Source organism: Diuraphis noxia, unplaced genomic scaffold (genome assembly GCF_037042655.1).
Source record: "Diuraphis noxia isolate RWA-SAM2 unplaced genomic scaffold, SU_Dnox_SAM2 contig0003, whole genome shotgun sequence".
Taxonomy (NCBI): domain Eukaryota; kingdom Metazoa; phylum Arthropoda; class Insecta; order Hemiptera; family Aphididae; genus Diuraphis; species Diuraphis noxia.
The window spans coordinates 73,517,934-73,536,654 of record NW_028301713.1 but is presented as its reverse complement, the minus strand read 5'-3'; the positions used below and the strand labels follow the sequence as shown (position 1 = coordinate 73,536,654).

At 30.6% G+C, this 18,721-nt stretch overlaps 2 protein-coding genes across 2 annotated transcripts; both read left to right on the top strand.

Moving 5' to 3' along the window:
- Nucleotides 1-1,599: 1,599 nt before the first annotated feature.
- Nucleotides 1,600-6,732, top strand: LOC149057740 (uncharacterized). Its single transcript, XM_089223482.1, has one exon. It carries the CDS (start codon nt 1,600-1,602, stop codon nt 6,730-6,732), a length of 5,133 nt encoding a protein of 1,710 aa, XP_089079608.1.
- A 1,246-nt stretch (nt 6,733-7,978) lies between these two features.
- Nucleotides 7,979-18,721, top strand: LOC107162372 (cyclin-L1-like). Its single transcript, XM_015509241.2, has 7 exons — nt 7,979-8,542; nt 8,631-8,944; nt 9,401-9,585; nt 14,077-14,467; nt 14,531-14,712; nt 15,543-15,638; nt 16,200-18,721. The coding sequence occupies exons 2-7, from the start codon at nt 8,702-8,704 to the stop codon at nt 16,327-16,329; spliced, it is 1,227 nt and encodes a 408-aa protein (XP_015364727.2). The 5' UTR covers nt 7,979-8,542; nt 8,631-8,701; the 3' UTR covers nt 16,330-18,721.

Here is an 18,721-nt window from a genome sequence, read left to right as displayed (position 1 = left end):
CCTAAGACATAATTATTCTAATTTTATATTTGAATATAGCAGTTATTAGCAGTTATAGTTTTAATTAATAGTTTTTAAAATTATTGCGTCGATTAAAAATTATTTACTCTGTCCTAAAACAATAGTATATTGCTATTAATATATTAATACTATATAGTATAGCAAATCATAATAGCAACCCCAATATTTTTTGCGTTCATGTATTACGATCACTGCATATCAAATAACAAAAGAATCTCGTAGACATCAGAATAGGTATTATTAATAAAACACTATTATTCTAGAGTTAAAATGTAAATTATAATTTTAATTTTAATGCCTATAAAATTCAGAACTAAGCATCCTCATTTTAGATTCTGAGCGGAGCGATATATTGATGTGTGTTTTTATATTTTTTTTTTGTGTCTGTCATCACGTTTTGGGGCAGTAAAAATGCTTCGATTTTTAAAATAAAATAAATATACAGTCACAATTTTTTTTATAAGAATTCAAAGTTTGAATTTTGACAACATACGTAAAAATCACAAAAATTCGCAAATTATTTTAAGCTAGAAATGCATAAAAAAATTTCTTCTTAAATCTAAGATTTAAAAATTTAATACAAGATTCCTTACAAGTTTTTCTATCTTTATCACAAATAAAAATTCCACCGGAAATTCAAATTAAATTTTTATGAGCATTTGAAATTTAAATTTTTACAACATTGGATTTTCACTTTTAGCGATTTCTTTATTTTGGTGTAACTCTAAATCAAATGACCGCAGATACTTAAAATTTTCACTGAATGTTTATATAGTCATTTTATATATTTGATAAAATTTTCAAAATATTTAGATTTGTTTTGAGCTGTTTGCTGACATTTTAATTTTTCAACTTTTTTAGTTTTTTTTTCTATAAATATCGATAAAAATGTATGTGTTCGATAGAAAAGCTTGAAAATTTAATGCAAGGCTTCTAACACATTGTCACAATAGCAGTTAAAAAATATTAAAAATACATAGGCAGTATTTTTTTTTATAAGCATTTAAAGTTCAAGTTTTGACTAAATACTTTAAAATTACGGCAATGTTCAAATTATCTTAGATAGAAATTCATAAAAGTTTTTCTTTTTAAATCTAAGATTTGAAAATTTTTAATAATCTATAATATATTTGTTTGATAAAACTTTGTTATTACTTATTATCATATCTTATCATGTACTTTATATCAGTTTTATTAACTATATAATTTTAAGGTTATGGTTATATTTTATAGTAGCTAGTACGCGCTCATTTTTTTGATTAGATGTCATACTGTTTCACTTTTTTCATACAAAAATATACAGTCCACACTCGACATTCAACAGAACAAAACCTCATGTTCTTTCTTACACTCATATACCTTTTTCTATAAACATTAATGGTCCTTCGAACCGGATCCATCAGTTTTTACATCCATTCGCATCGACTCGTACACAAGTGCTTTCGATACCTGCAGAATTACACAAGTAAATTTATATGCGGCGCTCGAAATGTTTAGTTCCGTACGTGTAGTTACGCTCGCGTAGTTATCGTTTCCTTCGCCTATAACACATTCGCATCGTGGTAATATACATTCACAATGGATCTTAAGACGCTCAAAAACAAAGGCAAACTCATTCTGAAAAAACGAGAGAAGCTGACCGAAGACGTGGTTAATCGCTATACAGATGAGGAAGCTCAACTTCAGTTGAACTTACTGGAAGATGCTTTCAGTAAGTACAACGAAGCCTACGATTTGAAAATAGTGGAAGCCAACGACGAGGAGATCGACAAGCTCATAGAGGATTTAGAAACGGTCAGTGACTACTATGTTAAAGCTAAGGGTAAATTAACAGGTCGGTTACATGAACGGACAGCTGCGACAAGCGTGTCTGAAAAAAGTGAAAACTCTAACAATACACTTAGACTGCCACCGATTAATATACCTACATTTGAAGGGGATTTCGATGATTGGTATCCATTTAAAGACCAATTTATCTCCATCATCCATTCTAACTCCTCTATCGACAACACACGTAAGATGTACTACCTCAAGTCGAGCCTGAAAGGTGCAGCAGCTCAAATCATCGAATCAATGGCAACTATTGGGGACAATTACCTAGAAGCGTGGACACTCTTACTAAATAGGTACGACAACGAACGCCTAATTGTACAGAGCCATGTTCAACAACTACTGACACAAACCGTTCATCAAACGGAAACCGCCGTGGGCCTAAAGTCATTACTTGACAGCACAAACAAACATTTAAGAGCACTATCAGTACTACAACAACCAGTAGACAAGTGGGATGCTATCATCATCGGCATCGTTGCGACACGTTTGCCTACAGAAGTAAGAAGATGTTGGGAAATCGAGTCTGCGTCTTATCCTGAAATACCTACATGGACAAAACTTAAGAGATTTATTGAGAATCGATTACAAGCCTTGAATATGTTACAATACAAACCAAGCACTGTAAGTAATGTTATCAATGCTGGTAAGACAAAACAGTTCGTTAGAACTACAGCGCATTTGGCTACTGATAGTCAAACCAACAATCAGTGTTCAATATGTACACAGAACCACATCATTTACAAGTGCAATACGTTTATGAAGTCGAAACCCAGTGAAAGATTGAATTTAGCAAAAAAGGCAAAAATATGTTTTAATTGTTTGCGCACAACACATGGTGCGAATCAGTGCACAAATGAAAAGACTTGTAAAAACTGTGGTTTAAAACACCATACACTATTACATTTGGACATAAAAAGGGTCAATACACCAGAGGGTGAAAATACTACAAGTGATCAGGAAAAGGAGCATGGATTTCTAAGTACAACATCTCATCTAGGAGCGGCACACCCTACCACGTCTCAGAATGTCATATTATCAACAGTATTAGTACATGTGAGTGGCAAGAATGGTCGAACAGTGTTATGCCGAGCACTACTAGATTCTGGATCACAATCACATTTTGTCACATCGTCTTTGATAACAGACCTAGGTATTAACAGAACAAAAACACGTGTGATTGTCAACGGTATCTCTTCAGCAGAGACGACTGTTACCGAGATGGCCGAGTGCACAGTGACGTCCCGCTTAAACCACAAGCAGTATCAAATCACTGGCTTGGTAACACCACGTATTACTGTTAACTTACCTGTCGACAAACTGGACACATCAAACTGGCATCATTTACAAGGCATACAATTGGCCGACCCTACATTCCATTTACCAGGAAAAATTGACATGCTCATAGGAGCTGAATTCTTTTATGATATTCTTCAAGATGGCAAACATGTTGGACCAAAGGGTACTCCTACATTACAGAATTCAAGGTTTGGTTGGATCGTGGCGGGTTGCAGTAACAAAATAATAAAAGATGATCTCGCAAATATTACTACAAATGTTATTACATGTTGTACCACGTATCAGCAACTTGAGAAACAAATTGAAAATTTCTGGAATATAGAAGAAGTGCCTAGAGTGACAATTATGTCAAAGGAAGATCAACTCTGTGAAGAGCACTTTCTTAAAACATTTAAACGCAACGAAAATGGACGTTATGTTGTTCGATTGCCGTTTAAGGAGACTCCACATTCTATGAACAGTTCATATGACATTGCTGTACGAAGATTAGCTCAGGTGGAGAGGTCTCTTATTCGAAATCCGTCGGTGTACAACCAGTATCGTGAGTTCATGATTGACTATCTTCGACAAAATCACATGGAACCTGTGCAACCCACTGAAGACAGTCCGGTCATCTTTCTACCTCATCATCATGTTTCACGTCCCTCAAGCGTCACTACCAAATTGAGAGTTGTATTCGATGGATCTGCTCTCATCTGTAATGGAAAATCATTAAACGACATGTTACATCGAGGTCCTAAGCTACAAAGAGACATTGTAAGAATTATCACTAGATTTCGAATGCACAGATATGTTTACACTGCTGACATACGTCAGATGTTTCGACAAATAAATATACACTCCAATGATCAGTGTTATCAAGGCATTGTGTGGCGAAATCACCCATCAGAACCAATAGAACAGTTCAAATTGAAAACTGTCACCTATGGTTTAATAACTTCTCCGTATCATGCTCTCCGTACACTAGCTCAACTAGCTGTTGATGAACAAGTGAATTATCCAGAAGGATCCACAATACTTAAGAATGACTTCTACGTTGATGAAGTCATGTCAGGATGTAACGACATCAATGATGCTAAAGCCCAAATACAGCAGTTGATTGACCTTCTTCATCAAGGTGGGTTTGATTTGAGAAAGTGGGCCAGCAATACACCAACCCTTTTAGAAAATATTCCAGCTGAACACCAATCGTTGCAGATCTCAATGCCCGAGCAAAACAGTGTGTCTGTGTTGGGAGTTTCATGGAACACTATAAGAGATACCTTTTCATTTAAAGTAGAACCTCTACCATGTTTGGAACGCATCACTAAACGCGAATTATTAAGTGAAATTGCACGCACTTATGACCCATGTGGATGGCTTGCGCCACTTATAATCGTCGCCAAGATACTCATGCAACAATTGTGGCAGACTGGTACCGAGTGGGATGATCCTGTGCCTAACCAACTACTTGAACATTGGATCGCTCATCGGACATCATATAACCATTTACAACATTTTGAAATCCCACGCCATGTTGGTAACGTCTTAGATTGCCAACAAGGTTGCTTCTTACATGGATTCTCCGACAGCTCTGAACGTGCATATGCAGCTGCTATCTATATCGTTTCAAATAACACTGGACATTTACTGGTGTCAAAAACAAGGGTTGCACCATTAAAAAGGATTACCATACCTAGACTGGAATTATGTGGTGCTACATTATTAGCACAACTGATGCACTCATTGATGGAATCATTCCAATTAAAAATTGATACAATAACAATGTGGACAGACTCCACAGTCACATTACAGTGGATACAAAGTGACGCCAACAAATGGACCACTTTTGTATCCAACCGAGTGAGTCAAATACAGTCATTAGTTCCGAGAGCTGAATGGCGACATGTACGTTCTGCAGACAACCCTGCTGACCTGGCATCCAGAGGAGCTTCTGGTGATCAACTCGTAAATGACCATTTGTGGTGGCATGGACCCAGCTGGCTGTCTGAAAAGGATAAGTGGCCAAATGTCAATTCAAAAACTAAAACGGTTTCAGATGCAACTGAAGAGTTAAAACATTTACCTACTATCACTGTATCACTGTTGGGCAATATTGATCCAATAGGGCAAGACCTATTGATGAAATGCTCAAATTATGAACGCCTCAACCGCATAGCTGCTTACATCTATCGGTTTTGTTACAATTGCAAAACACCAAAGCGGCTGTCAGGACATATTACTGTGCCAGAATATAAACAAGGAGTACTTTTCTGGATCCGTATTGCACAACACTATGCATTTAGCGATGAAATGAAACGAATCAAGTCATCCAAACCAGTTGCGACAAATAGTGTGTTAGCTAGTCTTGATCCTTTCATTGATAATGAAGGTTTGCTGCGCGTTGGTGGAAGACTTCGGCATGCTAACATATCTTATGGTCAGAAGTATCCGATTTTGTTACCTAAAAATCATCCATATGTATATTTAATTATAAAACATGTTCACTTATATTACTTACATTCTAGTCTCGAAGTAACTATGTCAGTGATTCGACAAAAATATTGGTTGATTCACTGTCGCAGCACCATCAAGAAAGTCATACATGACTGTATACCATGTGTACGTTCTCAAAAGGAACTGTGTCAACAAATCATGGCTGATCTCCCGGCAGCTCGTGTTACCATGGCTCCTGTTTTCGCTCGAGTTGGAGTTGACTTTGCTGGGCCAATAACAACCAAACCTGTTGGAGTACGTACACGCACAGTTACAAAGTCATACATCGCACTATTTGTGTGTATGACAACAAAATCAATACACCTGGAAGTGGTGAGTGACCTAACTACGGAGGGATTTATTGCCACTCTCAAACGCTTTGTTAGTCGTCGTGGGTGTCCATCTGACATCTATTCTGACAACGGTACTAACTTTGTGGGTGCAAATAATAAATTAAAGGTTCTGTATAACTGTCTTTCCAATAATGAATTTCAAAAATCAATAACTACACATTGTGTTTCTAATAACATAAATTGGCATTTCAACCCACCAGCATCCCCACATCATGGTGGTTTATGGGAGGCCAATATAAAAAGTACTAAAGTCATCCTCTATAAAAACATGGGAAACATTGTATTTACCTTTGAAGAACTCAATACAGTATGTTGTCAAATAGAAGCTATATTGAATAGTCGACCTTTGTGTGCACTTGTTGACGGTACTGTATTGACACCCGGCCACTTCATTATTGGACGTCCACTGTTAGCTGTTCCTGAAGACGACATCGGGCCTATTGTCAACCATCGAAAGCGCTGGAACATTTTACAAAGAATCACCCAGACTTATTGGAAACAGTGGTCAAATACTTATCTGAATAATCTACAACAACGATCCAAATGGCGCAAACCTCAAGATGATTTGGCTGTAGGCGATATAGTCATACTACGTGACACTGGAACACCTTCTACTCAATGGCCCATGGCGCGTGTAGTCGAAGTGTTTCCCGATCCTGCGGACAATCATGTACGAGTTGTACGCATACGCACCTCAAAAACTGAACTCATACGTCCTATTACAAAACTAGTCAAACTTCCTATTGAACATTGAGTTCCTACATTTCTATTAAATATTATGTAACATGTATTATATAAAGTATTATGTTTTGTTAATTTTTTTTAAGCTCATTTATATGTTTCATATTATGTTATTGTTTTGAGACTATTGCTCAAGGTGGGCGGTGTTTGATAAAACTTTGTTATTACTTATTATCATATCTTATCATGTACTTTATATCAGTTTTATTAACTATATAATTTTAAGGTTATGGTTATATTTTATAGTAGCTAGTACGCGCTCATTTTTTTGATTAGATGTCATACTGTTTCACTTTTTTCATACAAAAATATACAGTCCACACTCGACATTCAACAGAACAAAACCTCATGTTCTTTCTTACACTCATATACCTTTTTCTATAAACAATATTCTAGACAGATAAACCGTCTTCGCTCAGAATCGTTTTCCGCATACAATGATATAATATCATTGGATTCATTTTTAATTCCATCCATTACAGTAACCCACTTGTAACCTACTAAACAATAGAGCGATGACATCCACGACTTACCCGCTTTTTTTTTTTATTGAAATTGCGCTTATGATATAACGCGCGATGTCAATAACTATATAATAATAATTATTATTGTATAATTTTATTATTATTATTAATTTGATGATACTATTGTGAATGAAGTAATTTATTATAATATAATAATAATTATAATAATAGTAATAATAATATTACTACAAAGTAAAAATTTAAATTTTATAAATTGCCTCCCCAGCCATGAAGGCCTGGACACGCCTATGCTATACACTGTCTACAGTGTCTACACTCAGATCTATACGATATTATACGTATTTATATATATTAATGATATTAAATAATCATATACGTTAAACTTTAAATACGCTTATGAGTTATTATGACCTGTAAGCCCTATGCTTATATAATTATTAAAATTACATATAATATGTCTATGGCCCAAAACCGAAGAGGCCTAGGGGTCGATTTTTGAACGACGCGTCGACGCTATTTATTAGTCGTATACCCACGACAATATTAAACGTTGTCGAATGAGATTCGATGTTTACTATTCTTGAATTTCATATGACTGATTAGCGTTTAAAAAGTCAAGCGCCTTCTAAAAGTATGGGTCTAATTTCTAATCACTCACCATTCAGTTGTCGAATGCGACAATAGTAAAATCTGCATGAAACTATAAACCATGTAAATTTTTTTATTCATATCTCGTCTTTATCACTACGGGTCCAAGTTTCATTATTTTTATAATTTTTTTTTTCAATATCTAGGTAATAAAATTTAAAAAAATATAATTTCATACAGGTCTACAAAATGGCTAGTTTTGATGACTTAGCAAACTTATTTTTTATTGAAAATATAACAAAATCAAATTAATTTTCAAACACAACCAAGCCTAAGAAGAGTGGATCCAATATACATTACGTCATGCGCAACTCGTTCAGAATTTGGGAAATAAAAGATAAAGCTATAATATTTTTACCATGAGGTTTTTGGTTTGAGTCGTTTGAGAAGCCATGGCCAGAGCTTGGTAATAATACTATAATCAGATAAATGCACATAATATTATTGTTATTAACCTTGATATTGATAGTATCACAATTGTATACAATACACCTGTCCTATATAGCAGCTGGTATTGAAGTTTAAACCACGTATTAAATTCTACTTAAGTTTATTTTTCTTTCCTTGACTACATTATTACTATAGATCGACCTATCTGCTGCCGTCTGCCGTTGTGTACACACTACACAGTACCATGACAAAAATACAAAATAACTAGAAGTTAATGATTTTAACATGCACTGTATAATTGTGCGTAATAAATAATAATCGGTATCCGTTGGCCACAGCCAGATCAGACGTTATTCGTTTGTATATTGTATAATTATATAAATTATAGTTTGTTTACTTTGCTACACACCGTGTTGATCGTCAACTACGAAATCACAACTTTTGACGACGCCGTGGGTGATGTGCAAAATGGAAGCAGCAACTACGACGATGACATGTACGGACACTACCAACGACCATCATACTATATTGAAACAACCGACCAAAGTCCTCTTGACGCTTAGCAACGTATTGTTGTCTAAGGAAAAGCTCATGTTTACACCGTCGATGATCGACGGGTTAGATTTCGAGACCGAAGTCGATCTTAGGATTGTCGGTTGTGAGTGGATTCAAACCGCTGGCATCTTACTCAAACTACCCCAGGTGAAACTTTAAGTTAATTGTTTTCATCATATCTACATATAATCTACATATACCTACTTCTTGTAATGGTAGATGGAAACTTATATAATATGTAACAATGTATAGGTATGCGTGCTTAAATCTCCATATATTTACCCATGTGGTATAAGAATATTGTTCATTTTAAAAGGTTTTGAATATTTTCAAGGTGAAAGTGCTAAATATTTTTAATATCAACGTTATTCTAACGATGGCAGCAGAGGAGTAGTATTGTGCAAACAGATCCTCCTCTGCTGTTGGTTCTAACCAGGAAAAAAAAATATTTTTAATATCAAAATAAAAATTTTTTATCTGAATTGCGACAATATTGCCAAAAATATTTTAGGTATTTAAACCCCAGCTGCAAACACACCAAATCCCACTCATTAAAAACCTATGGTCATCTACATTATATATAATATGATTTTTATTTTTCAGGTTGCAATGGCAACTGGACAAGTGTTGTTTCAGCGATTTTATTACACAAAATCTTTTGTTCGTCACCCAATGGAAATAACTGCAATGGCATGCACATGCTTAGCTTCTAAAGTTGAAGAATCACCACGACGTATTCGTGATGTTATTAATGTTTATCATCACATTCGTCAAGTATTAAATCAAAAGTAAGTTTAGGTGGTTTTATTTTCAATATTATTATATTTTTTATTTGAGTCATATTTAAATATTTTTAATCACAACTGACTAAACTGTTAGAGTATGTTTCTATCACAAAGACTAGATTCTCTCTGTAATCTTCATGGTTTTCATATGTAAATCTTACATTTTGTTTTTTACTTTAAATCGTTAGGTATCAAAAGTATTTATTTAACCCTAAAGTACACACTTCACTGTATAAAATGTTTAGCTTCTAGTTTTTATTCATTAATTTTCAAAATATCAGCTTTAATTAATTAGTACCTCATGAGTTTTCACTGTTATATGATTAACTATAATTACCAATTAGTTACAACTTCCAACATCATATGATGAAATTTCCTGTAGTTTATAATATAGAAACATTCAAAATTCATTAACCATTATAACACAGTTTAAAAGATTATACTATGATGTTTATAAATAATTTAAATTGTATTATATTCACGAGCTTAGATAGAAAAACTCTATCGTGATTTTTCTTTTTAATTGTTTCTCAATTACCGATTGATAAAAATTATCATTGAAATTAAAATATATTTTGTAAAACAATTGACAATAATATATAGTTTGATTTGTTTTAATCTACATATGTACTCTATAAATTATTATTATTTAAATTTATTGAGTTTTAATTGAAATATTTTAATCCACGGTCAAAAACACCATGTTTGTGAAATCTGATGTTTATGATGCATGTTATCTAGGGTTAAATTATTCTAACTAGATGTTCCCATTACGAGATTATTTTAATCCAGAACATAATTATGTTTCGATTTTAAATATAAGTACTATTAGTATTAATATTAATATTTGCTTACTATAATTATTAGTTAGACTAAGTATAAAAAAAAAATCAAAACTTCTCAAGAACTCTTTGTTTTGTCACTGTACTTGCGACACATATATTTTAATCCAGGTATAAACTTAATAACAAACTATTTTAGAAACTTGAGTATATACTAAGGTTAAATCCAGTTTAAATATGTATACCTATAAGATACAAAAGTTAATTTATCAATATATATGATTTTATTGTCTTTGCTTCATTTAATGTTAATTCCAGTTAATGCTCTATTTAATACTTATTGCCTTTTAAAATTTAATTTTAGCTTAATTTCAACAATTCAGTATCCATTACCTAGATCTTGCAGAATTCGAGAATGTTCATGTGTGAACTTTCATCATTTTATAGAAGATTGATTGATAGAATGAATATCCATAACTACTTAAGAAGTTAAACACTAAGACAAACACATTTTAAGTCTTAAAATCTAATTTGATTTCTCTTTTCCAGTATTAAGTTAGAATTCTTTTAGTTACTTAGATCTTAAATACCTTTAGATATCTTACAATAGTCGCATAATGTATAGTTCTTAAATATTCTAATATCTTTATAACTATGAATAATTGCAAAATAAACTTATATTAGTAAAAATCATTTTATAAGAAAAACAATATATCTTTTGAAATAATTCATTTTAAATTTCTGAATAATATTACTGAATACTAGTAAAAAAAAACAAGTATTGAACAATCTGGTTTTCATGAACTTCAAAAATTTTAGATATTCATCATCATGTTTAAAAAAAGGTTAAATTATTACTTTTATTTCTAGTAAATGTTGATATTTGTTTTGTTCTGTTATTATTATAGTTGATGTATATAACAAGTACAAGTCATTCATGCTAACCCTAATTTTATCATTTAATTTTTATTTATTCAGGTTCTGATTTTTGACATTTATCAAGTATACTTACAAACTATAATCTAGTATAATATATTATACAATTTTAACAAATAATTATTTATTTTTAATGTTACGCATCTATATCAAAATATAAAATGAATAGTTTCTTAGTTATTAATTGGTATCAGTCCCCTGTTTAACTGTTGACTATTTAAGACATAAGTCCTTAATAATGGTTTTATGTAAAACACAAAATAGATGTAATATTTATTCTACATCTTATTAAACTAGCCACTAGGAAAATTTTTACAAATTTTAAAATGTTTAAGTTAGTAACTACTTACAATAGTATTAAAATTATTATGGTCCCATATCTTCTATATCTATTATCACGGACATTTACCCTTAATGCATAAAAATTAATAACCTAGAAACTATATAAATTAAATTAATATTTAAATTTTAAATCCATCAGTGTAAGAATAACACTTTGTAATGGCAAAATCCCATTATTCAGAATTGAATGAATTAAAATTTAAAACAAAAGATGGGTTAATGAATCACCTTGTACTGGTATAATTACTTAAATTAAAATTACTTAAAAGCTACAATGTGTTGATTTAATGTGATAACTGTAGAGTACACAAAAATTTATTTATTTTGTACACGGTGCGGGAAAACAAGTAGTGCAGATTTGAAAGTCTATTTTAAAAAAAGAACGCAACTTATAGAAATGAAGTTTAATTAATTTTCTTCAGTATATCATGCCGTTTTATGGATTATGTTTAAAAATGACATCAGAAAGATAATGACCGCAACAGCAATACATTGATGAAGGCGATTTCTGAAGTTTTTGGCTGCATTTTTATACATTTCAACTGGTTTAGCGCTGATTTCCTCCCAAATTCACTGTTTGAGTTCTTCCAAAGTGTGAGGCCTACTTTTAAAAACTTTTTCCTTCAGGTGTAGTCCAAAAAGAAAAAATCACAAATGCTTTACCAATCAAAATGTGGCTGAAAACACTGCAAAAAGAAAAAAGAAATCACCTTCATCAATATATTGCTGCCAGCAGCCAATTTGATCTAGCGGATGTCATTTTTAAAATTTAATACATAAAATGGCGTGATTTATTGTTAAAGATTAAATAAAGCTCATTTCTATAAGATGCATATTTTTTTTAAATATACTTTCAAAGCTGCACTACTTGTTTTGCCGCACTTGTACTTATTTAATATATATTTGTATATTGTTAAATGCAACTATGTCAATGGTTGTTAATATTAATCCAAGTGCAAATGTTATGCTCAAATTTATTTTATAACTTGCGTTTTCGCAGATACTTTCCACAGCTAACCGCCGGGTGAGTTACCCTCGGTTTGAATTGTGGAGAGGAAAGCGAATGTGGTGGATTCATATTGAAATCAATGGTCGTCACGTCAAGAACATTGTTGGTGGACCCTTTAAAAATTATATTGTTACATGATTTAGCCAAAAATAAGCTAAGAGGTTTTCTCCAAAAAAAATTGTTAGGGTTTGTCAAAATGTACATATAAGTATATACATTATATATATATAAATATTTATGTATTTATCAAAAAGACAGGTATAGTATAAATCCAATGTGCATATTATATTATGTGCTCTATTGAGTGATTTTACTTAATTGTAAAAGTTTTGTATTAAGCATACAAAGAATTTCACAGACAAATGATAACTGTTGTTTCTGCAATGGGATTCAAGATAGCCAAAGATGTTTGAATGTGTCATGCACCATTTGAAGGTTATTCTACATCTCATAAGGTACCTAACCTCTATTTGTAGACATTAAAAACAATTTAGATAAAATCTGAAGCTGAAGTGAATTTTTTTTCATATTTTTGTTTTAAGGTGAATGTTAATAATTTAATATACAGTTACTGAAATATGAACAAACCAAACTATTTAAATTGGTAAACTTTAAAATGCTGGTGGAATAGATTCAAGGATTAATAAACTTAATAACAGGAAAAATTTAAAATATTTAAATTCCCTGAGGGTCTGATAATTATTATGTTTAATGATATTAAATCTAAATGTATTTTGGATTATGGCATTTAAATATTAAATTTCACTTGACTTAAATATGAAACAATCTTTATTCATACTTTCTATAAAGTTAATTATTTTTCAATGAATTTTATATTGTGTTTAGTAGATAATATATACATTATTAGATCTAAATGTAATAATATTAGAAATTATAATTTAATTAGTTAATTTTTTTGGTGAAAAATCTGTCTTTTATATTTGATAATTATAGCATACTTACAGTTTATCTAATAATGTATTATAATTATTTTTGTTATAATAAGTATGTAAGTATGTCTAGTCTATTTGAGTTTAATAGACAATAAGTCAATTAACCACAAGTCCAATAAACGGCAACTACTTTAGTTAAATAATAATATAATAAATTATGTTAGGTATATATAAGTTTAGATTTTTAAAAAATTGGGTATTTTTAAAAATTATTATTTCAGAATTTCAACAAGAATATTAAATTTAAAAAAAGCTGTTAACTATTTATAAAAAAAATAAAAATGAAACATTTTATTTGAGTATATATAATTTTATAAATTAAAATAGTTATGTATTTTTCTACAACAATTAAAACTTAAAACAAATAATAAATGTAGTCAGTTGTGGTTGATCATACTATTAATTATTTAAAAATTTTACCATGGTATTGCCGTGTGATCACTTGTCCAAAAATGCCCCTCCACTTTTGCAGATTGATTACGCCATTGGTACTTGATCAAAATTATGTACAGAAAAAGACCCAGGTAATAAAAGCGGAACGACGCGTGCTCAAGGAGCTTGGCTTTTGCGTGCATGTTAAACACCCGCATAAACTCATTGTAATGTACCTACAGGCACTTGGATTTGAGAAACATCAGTCAATAATGCAGATGTCCTGGAACTATATGAATGATTCATTACAAACCGATGTATTTGTTCAATTTGATCCAGAAACTATTGCTTGCGCTTGTATATATCTATCGGCTAGGAAATTACAAATACCTTTGCCAAAAAGTCCAGCATGGTACTCTTTATTTAATTCGAGTGAAACAGATATCCAGGACATCTGTCGTAAAATACTCAAACTTTATCTTAGACCAAAAGTGAGTAAAGAATCATAGTTTGTGTGTTCAGTATAACAATATTTGTTTGATGGTATTTTTTAGGCTATCACAGAAGATTTAGAAAAACGAGTAGAAGAATCAAAGAAAGAATATGATAATGCTAAGGAGAAAGCTAAAGAAGCCATTGTTCATCCAGTTGTACGAACTGAATTAGTGATGCCTAATCCTAGTAATGGAATAACTACTGCTGTCCCAGGAAATAATAGTTCAACCACCCCAAATAAGTAAGTATTTACTCCCAAACTCTTAAATATATAACATATACGCGCAGTGCCGGATTTACTATTAGGCTAACTAGGCTATAGCCTAGGGCGGCAAAATTTAGGGGCGGCAAATTTTTTCTTTTTTTTCATCTCTATAAACAGACAAAAAATTATTTTACTCTTTTATTAGCGCTTTCCTGGCCACGTCGACTGTTGGGACATATAGATCCGACGTCTCTTATCAAACGTACTATTTTTAGTATTTTATTGGAATTGAACGTTATTATTATTCTGGGAATTATTTTGTTTTTCAATTTTTGTTTGTCGTCGACCGTCGTCGTCAACTTACGATAACGATTATTGCATGTATACATTGTATACGGACGCGGCACGATACTTGATGAAACTGCAGTGCCGAGCGTAGCTTTTCATGCTTAAAACGTATAGAAAATTGTTTAAGGTCGGCGACATTAGAAACACGTTTAAATAGTTTGATGCTTCTCAACATTGAGGCTGAAATATTGACAGCGCTAAATTTCGACGATCTAATCGACACATTCGCCCAACAAAAGGCACGAAGAAAGTTTTTTTAAAGTAATCACTGTATATCTTGACTTTTGTATTTGTATTTTAAAATTAAATCTCCTGTTTCTTGAGTACTTGATTTTATAAGTTTTTAATTGTGCACTAAAATAACACTTATATCAATCTCATATTGGTTTTAAAAAAATGATTGTATGATTTTGAGGCGGCATTTTCCTAATAGCCTAGGGCGGCTGAAGAGGTAAATCCGGCACTGTATACGCGCATAAACATAAATGTTGTGTTAATTATATTAATTCATCTTATAGAAAGCCATTCAATAAAAGGAATAGAAGCAGAACACCTTTGGAAATTAAGCAGAGAAGTAAAAGTCCAAGACATATAAAGAAATCTAAGAAAAAAAAGTAATAACAATATTTATAGATTTTAAGTATAATGTCAAACAAATAATCTTAAAATTTTGTTGATCATTATGAATATATTTTTTTTTACATTGAACAGTTTTTCAATGGAATAAGATATAATTGTTCATGATTTTATCCCACATAACATATTCTATGTACAATTAAATGTTTTACATTAGAGAAAAGCTAATTGAGATAATGAGTCACTATACTCCATTCAGATTAAAAATAGTTCAATAATCTAATCACTTTTGTACCCACAGATTTATCTTATTATGTCAACTCTTTGTGATGATTGGTAGTGGCTTTATCATTGAGCCCTCAGTTTTGTCACTTGATGTAGATACTAATGTAAAATGTTGGCTAATATCTAATAACTCTTAACCTGATTATAGAATTATGACAAAGTTAAAAAATAATGTTTATCTATTTCTTTTTATTTTAAATATTTACAAACTACTCAAAACATATTCATGTTTGATTTACCATAATAATATTTAATGATCCAGAAAAAGTTGATGGGTTAGTTTTTCTAATGCATTATATTAAATTATTTTTCAGATTAGTACCAACTTACAGAGACTACGAGGACTACGAAGATTTTAAAGATTACAAAGTTTACAAAAGTTATAAAAGTAATGAAAATTATAAATCCAAATCTAGAAATTACTACTACCGTAAAAAATATTAATTATAACTGTAATTATAGCATAGTCAACTTTTAAAATTTATTTTACTAAAACATTGTTTGTTCATTAAATTTCATGCCTAAAGCATTTCTTTAAATCTATAAAATATAGTGCGTTAATTTATTAGAAAGACAGTAAATCAAGTTTGTAACATCACATGATGCCGAGCAGTTTATTTTAATGTAATATTGTATTTATTCATTTATCCATTTATCATACTATAAAATGTCAAACATTTTTGAATTTAAGCATTAGAAAAATAGTTATTTTATAAAATAACATACTTATTGATATTTGATAAAATTGATAAAAATCTGGCTTATAATTCAAGATCATTTACATAATGTTAAAATTAGGTTAATTTTAATTATTAATTAGCATACTTCATCCAAGGTGAAGATCTGGGGCATTATGCTTGTACACTTAAAGGTACTGTAGAGTGAACAATTATTTCTCAAAAAATTAATTAGAAGAAAAGATAAAAAAATTGGCCAGCTTAATCACCTGACTTCATGTCAACATATTTTTGTTTTCTGAGATTCTAAAAATACTGTATACTCTGCACTTAACAAGAGCTTCATGAGATAGTAATGTGTTTAAAAAAGTGTTATATTCCTTACAACTTATTAGTTTAATTACAAAGATTTAGTGGGACTATCAAATTGAATTGTGCTAAGCATTTGAAGATGAACATTTTGAAATTTTAAACAATCAATTATAATAAATAAAAATATATCATCAAATATCAATAAATTGTATATTCTGCTATAATTTTAAATTATGAATTGTGCTTGTTCATTAAAAATTGAACTAATTTCAATATTTTTAATAACTAACTAAATTTACTATACCTAATCATATTAAATTTTGAAAACCGGTTTTGTTTTTAAAAAGTCCGTTTTACATGGTTTTAGTTATTGTACTTTCCCTAGTGTGATAGATAGTAAACTAGTTTTTAGGTCTGTATGAATTACAACAATTTTTATTGATAAAACTTTTAAAGGAGGCATCATTCCAGCTAGTGAACAATTTTTTTTAATAGAACTCGTCAGCATGTCTTATTTTTAGCACTATTAAATAATATACTAATATTTGCAGCCAATCAGAATACATAAATTGTATCATTATTTATTAATTTGGTTTAAAATATTTGTTTTTTGATTTTAATAAATTAAATGCATATAAACAAAAGTAACAACTGATCAGGTACTAGTGCAAGAACACTAGCTATACACAATTTAAAACTAGATTGTACCTATGGTAGATAAGTACTATGACTATTATCCTGTAAAAAGGGCTTAAATCATAGGAAAATGGATGAAGAAATTTATTATATATTACATTAAAAAATAACTGTACTGTGTACTCCTAATTAATTTGATTTAACAATTGACTGTATTACTGTATTACATATTGTGTATTGAATAATGTTACTGTCTAAACCAAAAGTCAGGATAAATTAGTTTGGTCTGAACTAAAATAATTCAACCAGTTAACACTAACCTGATCTAGTTTGTCCTAATATTAAAGTTCAATTATGCTAATAATTTACATTTTACATTAAATAAAATTGTGTTCATTGTTATAACAAATGATAATCATTAATAAGTAATATCAAAGCTTTATTTATCTTTTATTATTATTTAATAACCTATTAGGACATATATTATAGGCCTGTCGCCTGTTATGAAGCATAAAACTTAATATACTGAAATCTGCCTATAAGGGATTCTCATAGGACTATCAAAAGATAGAGAGATGTACAGTGTATGTTATAGAAAGATGTCTAGTCATACAAATTTTTTTGCCCAGACCTTATAATTGTGTCTGTTACAACAGGTTTTACTGTTTAAGGAAAAATTAGATTATTCTAGTCTAAACTGATTGATCATAATGCGTTTTGAACAAAGTAATTTAACTTGAAAACAGATTTGGCCAGTAACATATTTCTTATGTACATTAAATACTTTGTTTTTTAAAATGTTTTCAGATAAATTGTACTCTTGAATTATTGTGATGAAAACTTAAATTGTACAAAATAATAATTAACTTTAATTATATACATATATATATTTATGTGTACTGTACGCATACCTACCCACTCTATTCACATTAAAAACTGTTCTGAGCTGTGACTTGTATTTGTAGTCAGCGATTAGACAACCCTAACCAGTCCATCCGTCACCCTCATGCAGTCCACAATCATAGGTACTCGTAAAATGTTGTTGACCTGCGCCCCCACAATTTAGTTTTGACATATGGGTTTTAACGTGAATATAGAATAAGATATATAATATAATATGTTATTATAAATATTATTTATACATTTGTAAGTATTGTATAGTTGTAAGATTAAATTTAAAAAAATAAATAATTAACTGTGATAATTTAAAA

What these genes read in the sequence shown, in the direction of transcription:
- LOC149057740 (XM_089223482.1), top strand. Translation starts at nt 1,600, where the DNA reads ATGGATCTTAAGACGCTCAAAAACAAAGGCAAACTCATTCTGAAAAAA.
- LOC107162372 (XM_015509241.2), top strand. Translation starts at nt 8,702, where the DNA reads ATGTGCAAAATGGAAGCAGCAACTACGACGATGACATGTACGGACACT. An exon ending in TCTTACTCAAACTACCCCAG is followed by an intron (nt 8,945 to 9,400) that starts GTGAAACTTTAA and finishes TTTATTTTTCAG; the next exon opens with GTTGCAATGGCAACTGGACA. An exon ending in AGTTCAACCACCCCAAATAA is followed by an intron (nt 14,713 to 15,542) that starts GTAAGTATTTAC and finishes TTCATCTTATAG; the next exon opens with AAAGCCATTCAATAAAAGGA.